Here is a 16,398-nt window from a genome sequence, read left to right on the forward strand (position 1 = left end):
ACCTCCAGCCTCCTTAATCCTATTCCCAATAAAATGCTTCACTTCACCTGACGAAGGAGCAGCGCTCTGAAAGCTTGTGATTTCAAATGAACCTCATGATTTGGAGATGCTGGTGTTGGTCTGGGGTGTACAAAGTTAAAAATCTCACAACACCAGGTAATAGACTAACAGGTTTAATTGGAAGCGCTAGCTTTCAGAGCACAGCTCCTTCATCAGATGCTTTCAATTAAACCTGTTGGACTATAACCTGGAGTTGTGTGATTTTTAATTCAAATAAATCTGTTGGACTATAACCTGGTGCGTGTGATTTCTGACTTTGTCCAACCCAGTCCAACACTGGCACCACCACATCAATAAAATGCGAACAGCTCAAGTTTCCTTCTTGATCCTTGTGGGTGTTATTGTAAACGATTCTCCTGACTCCAGTGAACTCCCATTTTCTTTCAAAATTGCACTAACACCGTCCTGTTCAAAATAAATCATATCCTCAACAGTTAACCTCTCTGTCTCTTGTTCAGTGCTTCTCTCATGCAACTCTTAAATCTATCTATTAAAGATGGCTGCCCTTTTGTAGCACATGAAACAGTTCCAACAAATGTCACAAACGGCATCTCTTGTGGCTGGTTGTGATGTATTATCTTCTCCAACTACTCCCATGCCTTTCTTGCAGTCAACCATGCCCTTTGCCTCTGAGGTTTCACTTCTGTTTCCCAACTGGATGGGATTGCCCTTATTGGTTCCACCCTTAGCTATGCAATCACAGCCAGAGCATCTCTGGTAATGCTTTCTTTTCTCCGTTGTCTTTCATTCTTTATTCTCAATGATCTATATTGATTTCATTTCAGTAATTCCATAAATTTAACATCTTCATTACATTTAAATGTCTTCCAACACATTCTTTGTAATTTTTCTATGTAGGCCTCTCGAGCAGTTGTTTCTCCTCATTTTGCTCTGTAGTTCGTAGTAATGGCATCAGGTAATTGGATCTCACACTAATTCCTTCCCTAAATAACTCCAGCTGTTCAGCTCCCTACTGTCTTCAATATCCTCAATTCAACCCACCATTTTGGCTCAGCTTTTTATTGTCCTCTTAATCTCAGAATTACAGGAGTGATACGCCACAGGAAGAGCCCACTCAGTATCTTGTATCTGCGCTGGCTGTCCAATAAGTATTATGACAGTACCATTCTCCTGCCTTTCCCCGTACCCTCGTACGTTGTCTCTATTTAAATAATCATCAATCGCTCTTGAATGCTTCAATTGATCTGCCTCCTCTTCAGTTCCAGGCAGTACATGCCAGACCTAAACCCACTGTGTGAATAAGAACTTTTTTGCTCACTTTTTGCTACTTTTGCAAATCACTTTAAATCTGTGTCTCATTCTAGATTCTGTAGCGAGCATTAACAGTTTTTCCCTATCCACTTGATGCAGTCCCTTAATAATTTTGCAAACTTCTATCTTCACCTTCCTCTCCCAAGGAAAACAGTCAAACCGTTCCAATCTATCCTCATATTTGAAATTTCTCATCTCTGGACCCATTCCTGGAAATCTCTTTAGCATTCTCTCCAGGACGTAAATCATTCCTTTACTGTAATTTGATGGCTGAGGCATAAGAAAGTGTTAAAGGCACTGTGTAAATGCAAGTGATTGTTGAGATTGCCATTAAATAGAGATAATGTGCGAGGGTATGGGGAAAGGCAGGAGAATGGTACTGTCATAATACTTATTGGACAGCCAGTCCAGATACAAGATACCGAGTGGGCTCTTTCTGTGCCGTAACACTGCAGTCTGATAAAAGCAGATCTATGTTTTATTGCTCATTCTTCCCCATGATAATTTCCACGAACTAAAATGTGTGCAATGTAGAAGAATATAGACTTGAAACAATGCTAAACTAGCCTGTTGATGCAATATTGGAATCCCTGACCAGAAGACTTCCATTTGACATCTTCTCTGGAGCCTATTCTTGATCAACTATTTTTCCCAACACCCATCTTGTGGAGAAAAGAAGGATCAAGCTGTCCAACAGAAATGGAGCTGTTGGATTGGTGATTATAAAGTATTTGTGATTGTAGAGGTACCATTGGAGCTACCTTCCCCATGATAACCATCTCTACTAGCGAGGCAAGGAACAGGGAGCGGGCGCAGCTGGTGTAGGAGGGAGGGCTTCAGATATGTAGATAATTGGAATGCCTTCTGGGGACGGTGGGACCTGTACATGAAGGATGGGTTGCACCTGAACTGGAAGGGGACCAATGTCCTGGGTAGAAAGTTTGCTCGAGTGGTTCGGGAGGGTTTAAACTAGTAAGGAACAGTTGAGAGTGATGCATAAATGTGTTCCTCTGAGACAGGCAAGAAGGGCTAAGATAAAGGAACCTTGGATGACGAGAGCGGAGGAGCTTCTCGTCAAAAGAAAGAAGGCAGCTTACGTAAGGTAGAGGAAGCAAGGGTCTTGCTCAGCTCTAGAGGATTACAGGCAGGCAAGGAAGGAGCTCAAAAATGGTCTGAGGAGAGCCAGGAGGGGGCACGAAAAAGGCTTGGCAGGAAGGATTAGGGAGAATCCAAAGGCATTTTACATGTATGTGAGGAATAAGAGAATGATCAAAGAAAGAGTAGGGCCGATCAGGGAATAGCATAGGGAACTTGTGTATAGAGTCTGAGGAGGTCGGGGAAGCCCTAAATGAGCTTTTTGCTTCTGTATTTACTAAAGAAAAGGACCTTGTAGTGAATGAAATCATTGAGGAGCAGATAAGCATGCTGGAACGGATAGAGATTGAGGAAGCTGATGTGCTGAAAATTTTGACAGACATTACGATTGATAAGTCGCCAGGGCCAGACCAGATTTGTCCTCGGCTGCTTTGGGAAGCCAGAAATGTGATTGTTTTGCCGCTTGCGAAGATCTTTGCATCCTCGCTCTCCACTGGAGTCGTACCTGAGGACTGGAGGGAGGCAAATGTAATTCCTCTCTTCAAGAAAGCAAATAGGGAAATCCCTGGCAATTACAGACCAGTCAATCTCACATCTGTGGTCTGTAAGGTGTTAGGAAGGATTCTGAGGGATAGGATTTATGACCATCTGGAAGAGCATGGCTTGATTAAAGGCAGTCAGCACGGCTTTGTGAGGGGCAGGTCATGCCTCACAAATCTTATTGAGTTCTTTGAGGATGTTACTAGACAAGTTGATGACAGTCGAACGATGGATGTGGTGTATATGGACTTCAGCAAGGCATTTGATAAGGTTCCCCATGGTAGGCTCGTTCAGAAGGTCAGGAGGAATGGGATACAGGGAAATTTAGCTGTCTCGATACAGAATTGGCTGGTCAACAGAAGACAGCGAGTGGTAGTGGAAGGAAAGTATTCTGCCTGGAAGTCAGTGGTGAGTGATGTTCCACAGGGCTCTGTTCTTGGGCCTCTACTCTTTGTAATTTTTATTAATGACTTGGATGAGGAGATTGAAGGATGGGTTAGCAAGTTTGCAGACGACACAAAGGTTGGAGGTGTCATTGACAGTATAGAGGACTGTTGTAGGCTGCAGTGTGACATTGACAGGATGCAGAGATGGGCTGAGAGGTGGCAGATGGAGTTCAACTTGGATAAATGCGAAGTGATGCATTTTGGAAGGTCGAACTTGAAAGTTGAGTACAGGATTAAAGACAGGATTCTTGGCAGTGTGGAGGAACAGTGGGATCTTGGTGTGCAGGTACATAGATCCCTTAAAATTGCCACCCAAAGGACAGGGTTGTTAAGAAAGCATATGGTGTTTTGGCTTTCATTAAAAGGGGGATTGAGTTTAAGAGCTGTGAGATCTTGTTACAGCTCTATAAAACTTTGGTTAGACTGCACTTGGAATACTGTGTCCAGTTCTGGTCGCCCTATTATAAGAAAGATGTGGATGCTTTGGAGTGGGTTCAGAGGAGGTTTACCAGGATGCTGCCTGGAATGGAGGGCTTATCTTACGAAGAGAGGTTGACTGAGTTCGGACTTTTATCATTGGAAAAAAGGAGGAGAGGGACCTAATTGAGGTGTACAAGATAATGATAGATAGAGTTGATAGCCAGAGACTTTTTCCCAGGGCAGGAATTGTTAACACGAGGGGTCATAGTTTTAAGCTATTTGGCGGAAAGTATAGAGGGGATGTCAGAGGCAGGTTCTTTACGCAGAGAGTTGTGGGAGCATGGAATGCATTGCCAGCAGCAGTTGTGGAAGCGAGGTCATTGGGGATATTTAAGAGACTGCTGGACATGCATATGGTCACAGAAATTTGAGGGTTTGTACATTAGGTTTACCTGACATGAGGATCAATGGTCGGCACAACATCGTGGGCTGAAGGGCCTGTTCTGTGCTATACTGTTCTATGTTCTACTAAAAGTCAACTAAAACAGGATGGAATGTATTGAATTTACATGTCCTCCGCAATTACTAAATTGCTTTTAAATTCAGTGGTGCTCCCTATAATACGCATTATAATATACTAGGCTTAGAAATGCAAATAAAGTGCTTACACCATTTAATTTGAATATTTTTTCTTATTTTTGCATTGATATTGCAAATGTGTAGTGTGTCAGTAAGTTTTATACTGGAATGTTTTATCTTGATTCTTGAACAGGTCATTCCTCTTTCTCAACGAAGTGGTATTCTGGAGTGGTGTACAGGAACTGTACCCATTGGGGAATATTTGGTTAATCCCAGTGAAGGAGCCCATAAAAGGTATCGACCCAAAGATTGGAGCAGTCTAGACTGCAGAAAACGAATGTCGGTGAGTCACGACACATTGATGATTCAAAAATGAAAACCCTTAAGAATAAAAGGCTGGATTTTCCAATGGTCAGACAATCTTTATTCCAGCATAGATAGGACTTACAAATGAGAACCCTGTGGAATGTCAGTTGCAGAAGATTCTAAAGGAATTACCTGGGAAATGAAAGATTGCACTGGGCAATGCTCCTATGCCCTCAACAAGTTTCCACTAAAATCAGATAATTTGGTGGCGCTATTAAACATGTAGTCTAATTCCTAAGTAACTATTCAACTAACCTCACATTTGCCTCCTTCCTTAGGCCCCTTACACTCAGATTCTTATATGACACACCCGGGACCAAGTATTCCCTGCCTCCCTCCTCACCCCAATCCCTCTGGATTTAACAACCACACCCCCATCTCCAGCCCTGGACCAGACGCCAAACAAGCACATATCCCTTTCCCCAGTCCAAACCTGACTCTCCTCCTTCCATTGCTCTAGACCAATATCCCAATAGCCAGTCTGGACCTGACAAATCCATCCCTCCCTGCACTTCATCCCCTGGGATCTGATCAGAATCTTCTATCAGAAATGCAGAACACTCACCTATCATAAGAAGGGACAGAGTGTAATCTGTGAGATTGCCACTCTTTGAGAAATCTGATCCAGCATTGTCTTGCTGTTTTATATAATTGCTTGTGTTTTATTCAGGCATGAGTCCATCTTAAATGGGTTTAAGTATTTAATATAAAACTAAAGTGGCTATATCATTGATGCTGAACCAAATGTACCTTTTATAGTATTATAGTATTATATAGTATAATTGGAAGTTCCCCATTTCTTAAACATCTGTTTTTCTATATCAGCAAGATCTCAAGAAGTTGAAAATAAGTTAGTGTAATCAATACAGCTCTGAAATGTTTTCTGAAGGCCAGAATACTGTAAGTGCAGGTTACTACATTATATCAGGTAACTCATGAAGGAGAATTTCAAGTTCCACAAATTTGTAATTAATATAAAAAGAAATGACATCATTTACCACAGGAGACAAGAGAAAGGAAAAATTAGTCAAATCGCAGTACTTTTGTATTTCTGTAATGACCAGTTAGGGAGTGGCTAAGGAATGATTTTGTATGTACCCTGCAAAGACAGAGAATACAAAAGAATGTCATCTCCAAATGCTACACAATAACATTTAAAATCCCTTTACAGGAAGCACAGAAACTAAGCTTTGAAGGTAAATATCAAGTCTTCATGGATGTCTGTGAGAATTTTCGGCCTGTTTTCCGATATTTTTGCATGGAAAAGTTCTTGGACGCAGCTGTTTGGTTTGAAAAACGGCTGAGCTACACTCGAAGTGTAGCTACTTCTTCAATAGGTATGTTCCAGTTAATCTCTGTATTGCGGTATGTCACTTCTCTTCATATTACCTAATTATTACACAAATGAAATTATATGAACCCAAGGTCTCTTTCAATATGCTAGTTGATAAATAATGGAGATCTTGAGTCTGGAAATCTTTGAATATTCCTATGCATAACTGGGCCACTCAGGGTGTTGTAGTTGATTTCCATAGCCCCAAGTTAAGCTGAGAGAAGAATCAAGCAGGTTGTAATTTATGTACCTACTGTTGGAAATGTACATGTGTGAAGATTGTGAAAAGTAGTAAAACAGGCTCTTAATACTGAAAAGCCTTCAAACCCATTTTACTTAATCTCACATTTGAAAAGAATAGTTAAGGAACAGATGTGCCTGTGGAATCCATTCCCTTTCAAGTCTGTTATCCTCACCTTTTATATTAAAATTCCTTCATGCCCTTGTGTCCTATCTCTGGAACCTTCTCTAGTCCTATACCCCATTAATCAAACTGCACTTTGTTCATTTGACTTCAATTGCTTTGTCCCTGTTCTTCAGAAATCTGTTAAATGTCTCTCCAACTCTCTCTCTTACATTAAAATCATCAAAATTTACTTTGTCAACCAACCTTTATAAACTTTTCCAAATATCTTGGCTCTAACATGCCTTGAAACTATTTTACATTAAAATCACTCAGAGTATGAAGTTTGTTTTTCATTTCTGAATCAGTGACACTGCAAACATGAGCAGGACTTATACAATTAATGGTGGGGTCCTGGGTAGTGTTGTAGAACAGAGAGTCCTAGAGGCTCGGGTACATAATTTACATCACAAACAGAGTGATTAAGAAGGTGTTTCGCACACTGCCTTCATTGCTCAGACCTTTGAGTATAGGAGTCGGGATGTCATGTTTTGTGGTTGTATAGGACGTTGGTGAGGCCTCTTCTGGAATAATGTGTGCAGTTCTGGTCACCCTGTTAAAGGAAGGATATTGTTAAATTGGAGAGGGTTCAGAAAAGATTTAATAGGCTATTACTGGGAATGGAAAGTTTAAGTTGTAAAAGTAAGCTGGGACTTTTTTTCACTGGAGCATAGGACGTTGAGGGATGACCTTATAGAGGTTTATAAAATCATGAGGGATATAAATTGAATAGCAAGGGTCCTTTCCCTAGAGTGGGAGAATTCAAAACCAGGTGACATATTTTTAAGATGAGAGGAGAAATATTTAAAAAGGGCATAGAATCATAGAGATGTACAGCATGGAAACAGACCCTTCGGTCCAATCTGTCCATGCCGACCAGATATCCCAACCCAATCTAGTCCCACCTGCCAGCACCTGGCCCATATCCCTCCAAACCCTTCCTATTCATATACCCATCCAAATGCCTCTTAAATGTTGCAATTGTACCAGCTTCCACCACATCCTCTGGCAGTTCATTCCATACACGTACCACCCTCTGCGTGAAAAGGTTGCCCCTTGGGTCTCTTTTATATCTTTCCCCTCTCACCCTAAACCTCTGCCCTCTAGTTCTGGACTCCCTGACCCCAGGGAAGAGACTTTGTCTATTTATCCTATCCATGCCCCTCATGATTTTGTAAACCTCTATAAGGTCACCCCTCAGCTTCCGACGCTCCAGGGAAAACAGCCCCAGCCTGTTCAACCTCTCCCTGTAGCTGGCTCCAACCCTGGCAACATCTTTGTAAATCTTTTCTGAACCCTTTCAAATTTCACAACATCTTTCTGATAGGAAGGAGACCAGAATTGCACACACTATTCCAACAGTGGCCTACATGAGAGGCAACATTTTTTTATACAAGGAATGGTTCATATGTGGAGTGAACTTCCGGAGGAAATGGTGGGTGCAGGTACAGTTATAACATTTAAAAGAAATTTGGATAAGTACATGAATAGGAAAGTCTTGGAGGGATAAGGGCCTAATGCAGGCAAGTGGGACTAGTATAGTTTGGAAACATGGTTGGTGTGGACTAGTTGGATCGAAGGGTCTGTTTCATGCTGTGTGATTCTAAAACACAAAAAGAGAAAGTTGGAGGAAATAAACAAAAAAATTTCAACTAACAATTTTAAATGAATCATGCCTTGAAAAATGACACTACAGCAATTAACAATTCAACTAATTGTAATAAACTAAATAAGAATTAGCAATGGTTCACAAAGGAATTTGTGGACTATCTATCTCTATTTGAGAGAGAGTTACATGTAACTTGAGAGACACCACTCTGCAACATACAGTAAGGTGAGGAGGAAGCCTTTATGAGCTACCACATGGAGATTGATCTGTACCATTTGCAACTTTATGCTCATACTCTAAATGTTATATTATTTAAACTCTTTCTTTCTTTTTAGTTTGCTACATTGTTGGCCTTGGTGACAGACACGTACAAAACATCCTCATAGACGAGGATTCGGCTGAACTTGTTCATATCGATTTGGGTAAGTACTTAGTAGCCGTAGTGAATATTTACATAACTACCGATAATGTAAGCTGAATTAATGATTAGATTAGATTACATTAGATTAGATTACATTACAGTGTGGAAACAGGCCCTTCGGCCCAACAAGTCCACACCGACCCGCCGAAGCGCAACCCACCCATACCCCTACATTTACCCCTTAGCTAACACTACAGGCAATTTAGTATGGCCAATTCACCTGACCTGCATATCTTTGGACTGTGGGAGGAAATCGGAGCACCCGGAGGAAACCCACGCAGACACGGGGAAAACGTGCAAACTCCACACAGTCAGTCGCCTGAGGCTTGACTCGTTCACTACTATTAATATACAGGATGGCGAAAACTATTAATTCTACAAATCAAGTATTTTAAACTTTATTTCATACTTGCTAAAATGAGGACTTCATTCTCCCACCCCACCCTCTGGAATTGTAGTAACACAACATACTGGTGTACTGTACTCGCTTTGTGCCAGAATTCCCACTGTACCCAAAGGGCTTATGCCTGAAATGTTGATTCTCCTTCTCCTTTGATGCTGCCTGACCTGCTGCGCTTTTCCAGCAACACATTTTTAAACTGAGAAAGCATTCTGCCTTGTTTCTACAGGGAAAATGGGCTGATTCCCTAAAATCCTTTTTGAATGAGTAACCATGAAACCGCTTGGAAATAAAGTGTAATAAAAACTGCAAATGTCAAAACACAGCCAAGTTAGCATTTATGACAAAGGCAGATCAGTTGTGTATAGTTCAGATAGTCTCACACAACAACACTGTCCATAGAGACTCTGAGAGTCTGTGAGCATAGTTCTGGATGTAAGAGAATATGTAAGAGATGTCATGAGCATTACCCATATTTCTTAAAACAAGAAAGAAAAAAAGATACTTGCATACCTTACGCATTTCACTCTCATAATAGGGGTTGCATTTGAGCAAGGAAAAATTCTTCCTACTCCAGAGACAGTTCCATTCCGACTGACCAGGGACATAGTAGATGGAATGGGTATCACTGGTGTGGAAGGTGTTTTCAGAAGGTAAGCATTTGAAGCTGTTTTTGTGTCAATTACAGCGCTATACTTTTCTCAATCAGCAACTTTTTTTAAAAAAGTACAGATTAACCATAAATCTGCATGAGTTTATCTACATAAATTAACAGGCAGATGGATGAAATTTAGATTCCATCAATGTTCCTGTTAAATGAAATAGATAAATTTTATGCAGATGGACTGGACTATGTTCTATCTTCAAATTTATGAAGCGTCTAATGTGACTTAATTTAATTAAATTCCAGTAGGCTCTTACAGTTTCCTTGTCTCTTCCTGTGCTCCATGATTGAACTGCAGTTTCAAATTCAAACTGTGATTTAGAAAGTTATTGCCAATTAATCCATAATTTCATAAGATAATAAGAAATAGGAGCAGGAGAAGGCTGTTCAGCCCATCAAACCTACTTCAATTATGTGGTTGATCTGGTGTGGCCTTAACTCCACCTTCCTGCATATCCCTAATAACCCTAAACTCTTCTTGTTATGATATCTGCTTAACCTAGGTTTGAACATACTGTGATCCAGCCTCCATTGCTCTCTGTGGAAGAGAATTACAAAAACTAATTAAGTGGGAGACCCCTTATTTTTAAACTGTGCCACCTATTTCTAGACACCCTCACAAAAGGCAACATCTTCCCAGCATCAATGCTGCCAAGCTCCCTCAGAATTCAATTTGTCTCAATACAATCCTTTTCTTTGAAATTCCAATAATTAGATTGAGGTTTCCTGGCGAAACAATTTCCAGGAAGTCTGCGTCACAGTTGGACAGGGTGGTTAGGAAGGCATTTAACACGCTTGCCTTCATTGCTCAGACTTTTGATTATAGGAGTTGGAACATCGTGTTGAGGTTGTACAGGTGAGGCCTTTTCTGGAGGACTGTATGCAGTTCTGGTCATCCTACTCTAGGAATGATATTAGTAAATTAGAGAGGGTTTAGCAAAGATTTACCAGGATGTTGTCAGGAATGGAGCATTTGAGTCATAAAGATAGGCTGGGATTTTTTATCAGTGAAGCGTGGGAGGTTGAGGGGTGGACTTACAGAGGTTTATAAAATAATGAAGGACTTAGATAAGATGAGTAGCAAAGGTCTTTTCTGTAGGCTGGGGTAGTTCAAAACTAGGGGGCATATTTTTATGGTGAGAGGAGAAAGATTTAAAAAGGAAAGATTTTGGGGCAGACCAGTGGCGCAGTGGTTAGTACTGCTGCTGCCTCACAGCGCCGGGCACCCGGGTTCAATTCCAACCTCGGGCGACTGTCTGTGTGGAGTTTGCATATTCTCCCCATACCTGCATGAGTTTCCTCCAGGTGCTCCGGTTTCCTCCCACACTCCAAAGATGTGCAGGTTAGGTGAATTGGCCAAGCTAAATTGCCCATAGTGTTCAGGGATGTGTAGGTTAGGTGCATTACATAGGGGTAAATATAGGATAATAGGGTAGGGGAATGGGTCTGGGTAGGTTGCTCTTTGGAGGGTTGGTGTGGACTTGTTGGGCCAAAATGCCTGTTTCCACACTGTAGGCATAAGAGGCAACTTTTTTTTTACACTGAGTGGTTCATATGTGGAATGAACGTCCAGAGGAAATGGTGGATGCAGGTACAGTTACAACATTTAAAAGACATTTGAAAGGGTGTGTTTTCATACTGTATGACTCTGTCAATGAATTTAGAGGGTTAAATCTTTAAAGCTTACTAGTCTTCTACCTGTTTATCTAATTAAAGCCTTGAACATTCACCAGCATCTGAAAGCTACAAAATACTCTGTAATAGCAAAACCAGTCCTGTAAAGAAGCTGATGCCACTCAGCCAAGTTGAAACTGCTAAGTTGATTTCATGCTGCAGTGATTAATATCTGTCCACAGTGTTACAGTAGTCTCCCGTAACCGCGGGAGGTACTTTCCAGGACCTACCACAGAAGCCTGAAACTGCAGATAGGAGCGAACCCATTAATTTCAATGGGAAACATACCTTCCCGGCAGCCTCCTGGTCCTTGGTTCTCTAAAATATGTTCAGGGCGCGGTAAGCCGCGGGTAACAGAAACCATGGAAATCTATTCCAGGGACATGAGGGTCACCCTGTATTTGCATAGTGCTATCATGAGCTGGTTGTGAGCAAAGACTGCGTCTATGCAAAGAGGGGTAGTTGATCTAATCTAACTTCATGTGTTCTTGGTCATTATCTTGCTAAGACACATAATTAATGATGACCCATGACATAGGGGTCATGGAAAAGAGAGAGAAAGTAAAACATTCTGAAGAATAGTGTGCCACAATGCTATCCTTTGTTTCTGAGGTAGCTTTGAATATAAATATAGAATTTATTTATAACACTGAACCAGAAAGACACTTAATTGACAGCGTGTTTCATGTACTCTCTATGGACATCTCCACCTACTGCAAAAACTGTGTTTTGAATCATCTCTATGGTTGCATGAACACTCGTAGTGCTCTGCTACATTGTTCAATTACCCATTCTTTATCTATATTTTTCTTTCTCATTTTCACCGTGTTTTATCTCTTCCAACAGATTTAGTTATTGCTACATATTATAAGTTATAATTTATCTGAAATTTTTAAAAGATTCTTTTATTGAATGTGAGCATCGATGGAAAAACTAACTCATCCCTATCCTCCTTTGATAAGGTGTCATTGAGCCATCTTCCAGTGCTGTGCACTAGAAGTGTTGTATGTCCATGGATGTACAGGAAAATCTCTGCTGGATGTGAGGGGAGAGGTGTGGGCACAGGTTTTACACCTCTTGGGGCAGCATTGAGCATTGTCAAGTTTATCATAGTACATTCTAGATCTGAACAATATACTATGCAGTGCCCTCTTTTCTGTTTAATATAGAATATTGTTCTTCTAAAGTGCACCTTCCACTGCGCACTTGCAAAGTTTCAATTTTCTACATTAACAATTATAGTATCACCAAGATTGTAAATTAATGCCTATTAGAATGTATTTTGTTGATAACTACCTGTTTGAAGCTTGCAGTCAGCAAAGACTGATAATTCATTCCCCTCTTCAGATTAAGTTTAGATTCTAAATGTGAATGAATGCTATGTTAACATGTATCCAATAACATTTCTGTTGTTCTATCTTTCAGGTGCTGTGAAAAGACTATGGAGGTTATGAGAAGTTCACAAGAAGCATTATTAACTATTGTTGAGGTAGTTTTTTAAATCCAATCTACTTCCCCATTAGACAAATACTAAATGCACGTTCTTAGGATAAGTCCTTTCTGACCTTTGTTCTCACCTCAAAAAACAAATGCAGACAGCTTATTAATTTGTTTTTATCTAAGACTGAAGCCATCTCTACAGCTCCCTATGCCTCAGTTTCAAACCTGCCATTTAAGGTCAGCAGTTTTGTATTTTCGACTCAGTCTTATCCCCAACCCCTTCCTCCAAGCTCATCTCATCCATGAGACCCATATCTTACTATTACTCTCCTCTGCACTCAAACTTTCTTTCTAATCACATCATTATCAGTGCCTTTTTCTCTGACACTGTCAAGTCCCTTCTTTAAAATGGACAAGCTCCACTCATTTATGCTGTCTGATTGCAACTCAGTTTCTAATTTCCTGTTCCTTTATAAAGTCTTCAATCATGTCATCAACGTTTAGTGCCATGTAAATCTCTCTTAAAATTTTCTGTTTGAATTTCTTCAGATTAGCTTCAACAGTTCTCAAGCATTGAGATAACCCTGATCCAAAGTCACAAAGAGTCTATGACTGACCATGATGACGTATTCCTCCTTGACCGTTCTGCATAATTCATGATGGTTGGTCATAATGTTACCTTCAACATTCTTCTCATTCAGCTCCATGGGATTAGCCTTATTTACTGTCATTCACATCTATCCAAGTGCAGCCTACTTGCAGCCACAGTTCTTCCTCTTTCTAGTCTCTTCCTCAGTAATATTTATCCACAAGCCTGCCACCTATTGCTTGCCTACTGATGATAGCCAGTTCTATCTGTGGATAGAACTGGCTATCATCTTTGGATGGTTAAGCATAAATGATCATCTTTGGCCCTATCAAGCTCTCCACTCAATTGCTGTTAAATCCAAACTCTAATCCCAACCAAATGCTCAGAGAGATTATTTTTTCTTTTATCTCTTGCTTTGTCTTAGACTACACATTACATCCTGTTTAACGTTAAAGCTGTTTGCTTCCACTTCCACAGCATTTCTCACTTCTACCACTACTTCAGTCCCATTATCTTTTTCACCACCACATTCAACTTTTCACATTTTTTGCAGTGAGAGTGATAGCATACAAAATGGAAATTCAAGTCAATGCAATGATATCCAATTGATTTCTATCTCACAGGACCTCAAAAAATAAACCTGTGAAGGAGCAGGACTTTTGGATTGCTGACCTGGGCATATTTAGAAATTGCAAGTTGCTGTCAGTCTCACAGAGTAATGATTGCAAATGCTGGTATTGAAAATGCTATGATAACTGTAAATTCTGGATCTACTTTGATTATCACTTCGTTATGGTTTTTATTGTTTTGGTGTCATCTACACTTTTGAAAAGTTAGGACTTTGAAGCTATGTTAATTTCGCATGTTAGGATGAAGTTTTTGTTAAGGTAGGTTCTTATTGTTAGTCATATAGACCTACCTCTTGTCTCTCCTCTTTCCATACTTTGCAGGTGTTGTTGTATGACCCTCTTTTTGACTGGACCATGAATCCTTTGAAAGCACTTTATCTACAGCAGAGACCTGAAGAAGATGCAGATCTCCATTCCACACTCAACTCTACCATAACAGGAGATGAGTCAGAGTGTGATAGAAAAACCACGTAAGAAATTAACAAGAGTTTATAATATTTATGCTGTAGCAATATTAATAAGATTCCATTGTGACTTAGCGTATTGTTATTCTATGCATTATGGAGTTATAGCTTGTGCCACCGATTCCTTGCACAGTAAACCAGATTTTCATTTTGGCTCAGGACCCCAATGTCAGAACAATATGTCTGAACCCCAAAAAACAGCGATGTGACACACCTGCTATGATTTTTGAATGGCTGACCAATGAATGATTAGAGGGCATGCTCACTATCCAGTTAAGAACAGCTGATGGGCTGTCAACACTAACAGACGAATACTCCTGCACTAAGAGAGCAGCAGCCTAGTGATACTTGTAAAGGCAGGTTAGGGAATCTTGAGTTGAAAGTACTAGCCAATATTTTTACTGTTGGGAAGGGGGAGCCACAATGTTAACTGATGAACACTAACATCCCAATCCCAATTCTGATACTGGGAGCCACCTCCCTGCACTGGTCTTAATAGTCTCTTTAACTGTCTACCTGATGCTTGCAGGCAAGTGGCCAGTGCATCTCCAACTGGTTTATTTGACAATAATCAAATCAGCACAGCGATTTTTTTTTCTCTCTGCTCATCCCTGTCAGGCTTCCATAGTCCAGCCTAATATGTTTCTAATCTTGAGATGTCATCATGAAATGTGCTCGACAGAGGGCAGGAGCCAAACAACATGGATGAACCTGTGTACACACCTATTATAGCACATGATGAGAGGCATTTGTCATATTTTGGCATATAATAATTAGTTATATGCAGACAAAAGAGTAAAGATGGAATTTCACTTCTAGAGTAACTAAGAAGGTATACTTGTTCCTGTTTTCTTGATATACTGAATTTGCAATACAAAGACAGGTCATTCGGTCCAACTACTTTTGCCCTATTTCATCTAGTTCCCTCTTAAAGGCATCTGCTCATTTCGCATCCACCTGAGGATGTTTGAAAGGTACTGGCCTCATGAAAATTCAAAGCTTCCATTATCTTTGACATGACCACCCAGAGATGGACAAACGTATGAAGTTAGGATCACACAGAAGTCAGCACCTTCATCCTTTATTAAGCATACACAGCAACAATATTTGTCCTCACACTTATCCAAGTAACTTTTGGATTAAATTTTCACTTACTTCATTGGATGTGAGTAGGCCTGCTCAGGTCAAGTTGCTTTTACTCGTCCTGCTTGTAAAATGCCTCATCATGCTCACTGACACAAATGGACTTCCCAAAGAAAAGCTAATCTATTCAATAGGGACTATTTCCACCGAGTACAATTCCCTCGAACAAACAGAATAGCAAAGAGAAAAATCAGCAGTGTTCTACAAAATGCCCTGAAGATGTACTTTTATTTTTAAAAAGACAAACCAACCAATTGGGCAAAAATGCTATTTCACTGTAATTTGCAAAATCAGCATTAATACATCTTCAGGAACACAAGGCAAGGATGTCAATTGCATGTGAACATTTTATACATAGGCACAGAGCAAAGTTGCATTTTCAATATCATAGGAAAATTTAAAGAAATTGAAAAGTAGTTAAGTAATATATCATTAGAATTGTGCTATATCAATTCACCTTTTTTTTTAAAAGTCAGGTTCCATCTTTATCCTAACTAGTATTCCATTCACCACATGCTGTAGTCGCCTTTCCTGAATGCACAAATCCAAAGGACAAATAAAGGAGAGCAAGCGCTCCTTTACAATATTTACAGCACAGAGTCATAGTAACTCTCGCTGAACATATATAAATCCGACTCGTTCAGATTCCAGTGAATTACTTTTTGAGTGTGTTTTTAAGGTCATTTGTTTGAAGTGATTTATTTTCTAAGAGAACCAAGGGCAAATCAGTGATGGTGAATTACCAAAATTTATCAATAAAAATGCCAGGTGTAACTCAAAGTTGTGCTTAGCTTTCATCATTTTTCCGCAGTCTCTTTTCTATTTTAATTATCCTCATGCTTTCCTTACTG

General features: G+C 40.1%; 1 protein-coding gene across 1 annotated transcript in view; it reads left to right on the top strand.

Annotated features, from left to right (window-relative positions):
- atm (ATM serine/threonine kinase) overlaps nt 1–16,398 on the top strand; it is a 167,863-nt gene that overhangs the window by 148,878 nt on the left and 2,587 nt on the right. The window contains exons 57-62 of the mRNA XM_043691843.2: nt 4,606–4,755; nt 5,950–6,115; nt 8,459–8,545; nt 9,483–9,597; nt 12,708–12,771; nt 14,262–14,410. Of these exons, the coding sequence (XP_043547778.2) occupies nt 4,606–4,755; nt 5,950–6,115; nt 8,459–8,545; nt 9,483–9,597; nt 12,708–12,771; nt 14,262–14,410 (731 nt within the window). The remainder of the gene's footprint in view (nt 1–4,605; nt 4,756–5,949; nt 6,116–8,458; nt 8,546–9,482; nt 9,598–12,707; nt 12,772–14,261; nt 14,411–16,398) is intronic.

This window comes from Chiloscyllium plagiosum, unplaced genomic scaffold (assembly GCF_037043375.1).
Source record: "Chiloscyllium plagiosum isolate Xiang-an unplaced genomic scaffold, Cpla_swu_hap1 HiC_scaffold_6, whole genome shotgun sequence".
NCBI lineage: Eukaryota > Metazoa > Chordata > Chondrichthyes > Orectolobiformes > Hemiscylliidae > Chiloscyllium > Chiloscyllium plagiosum.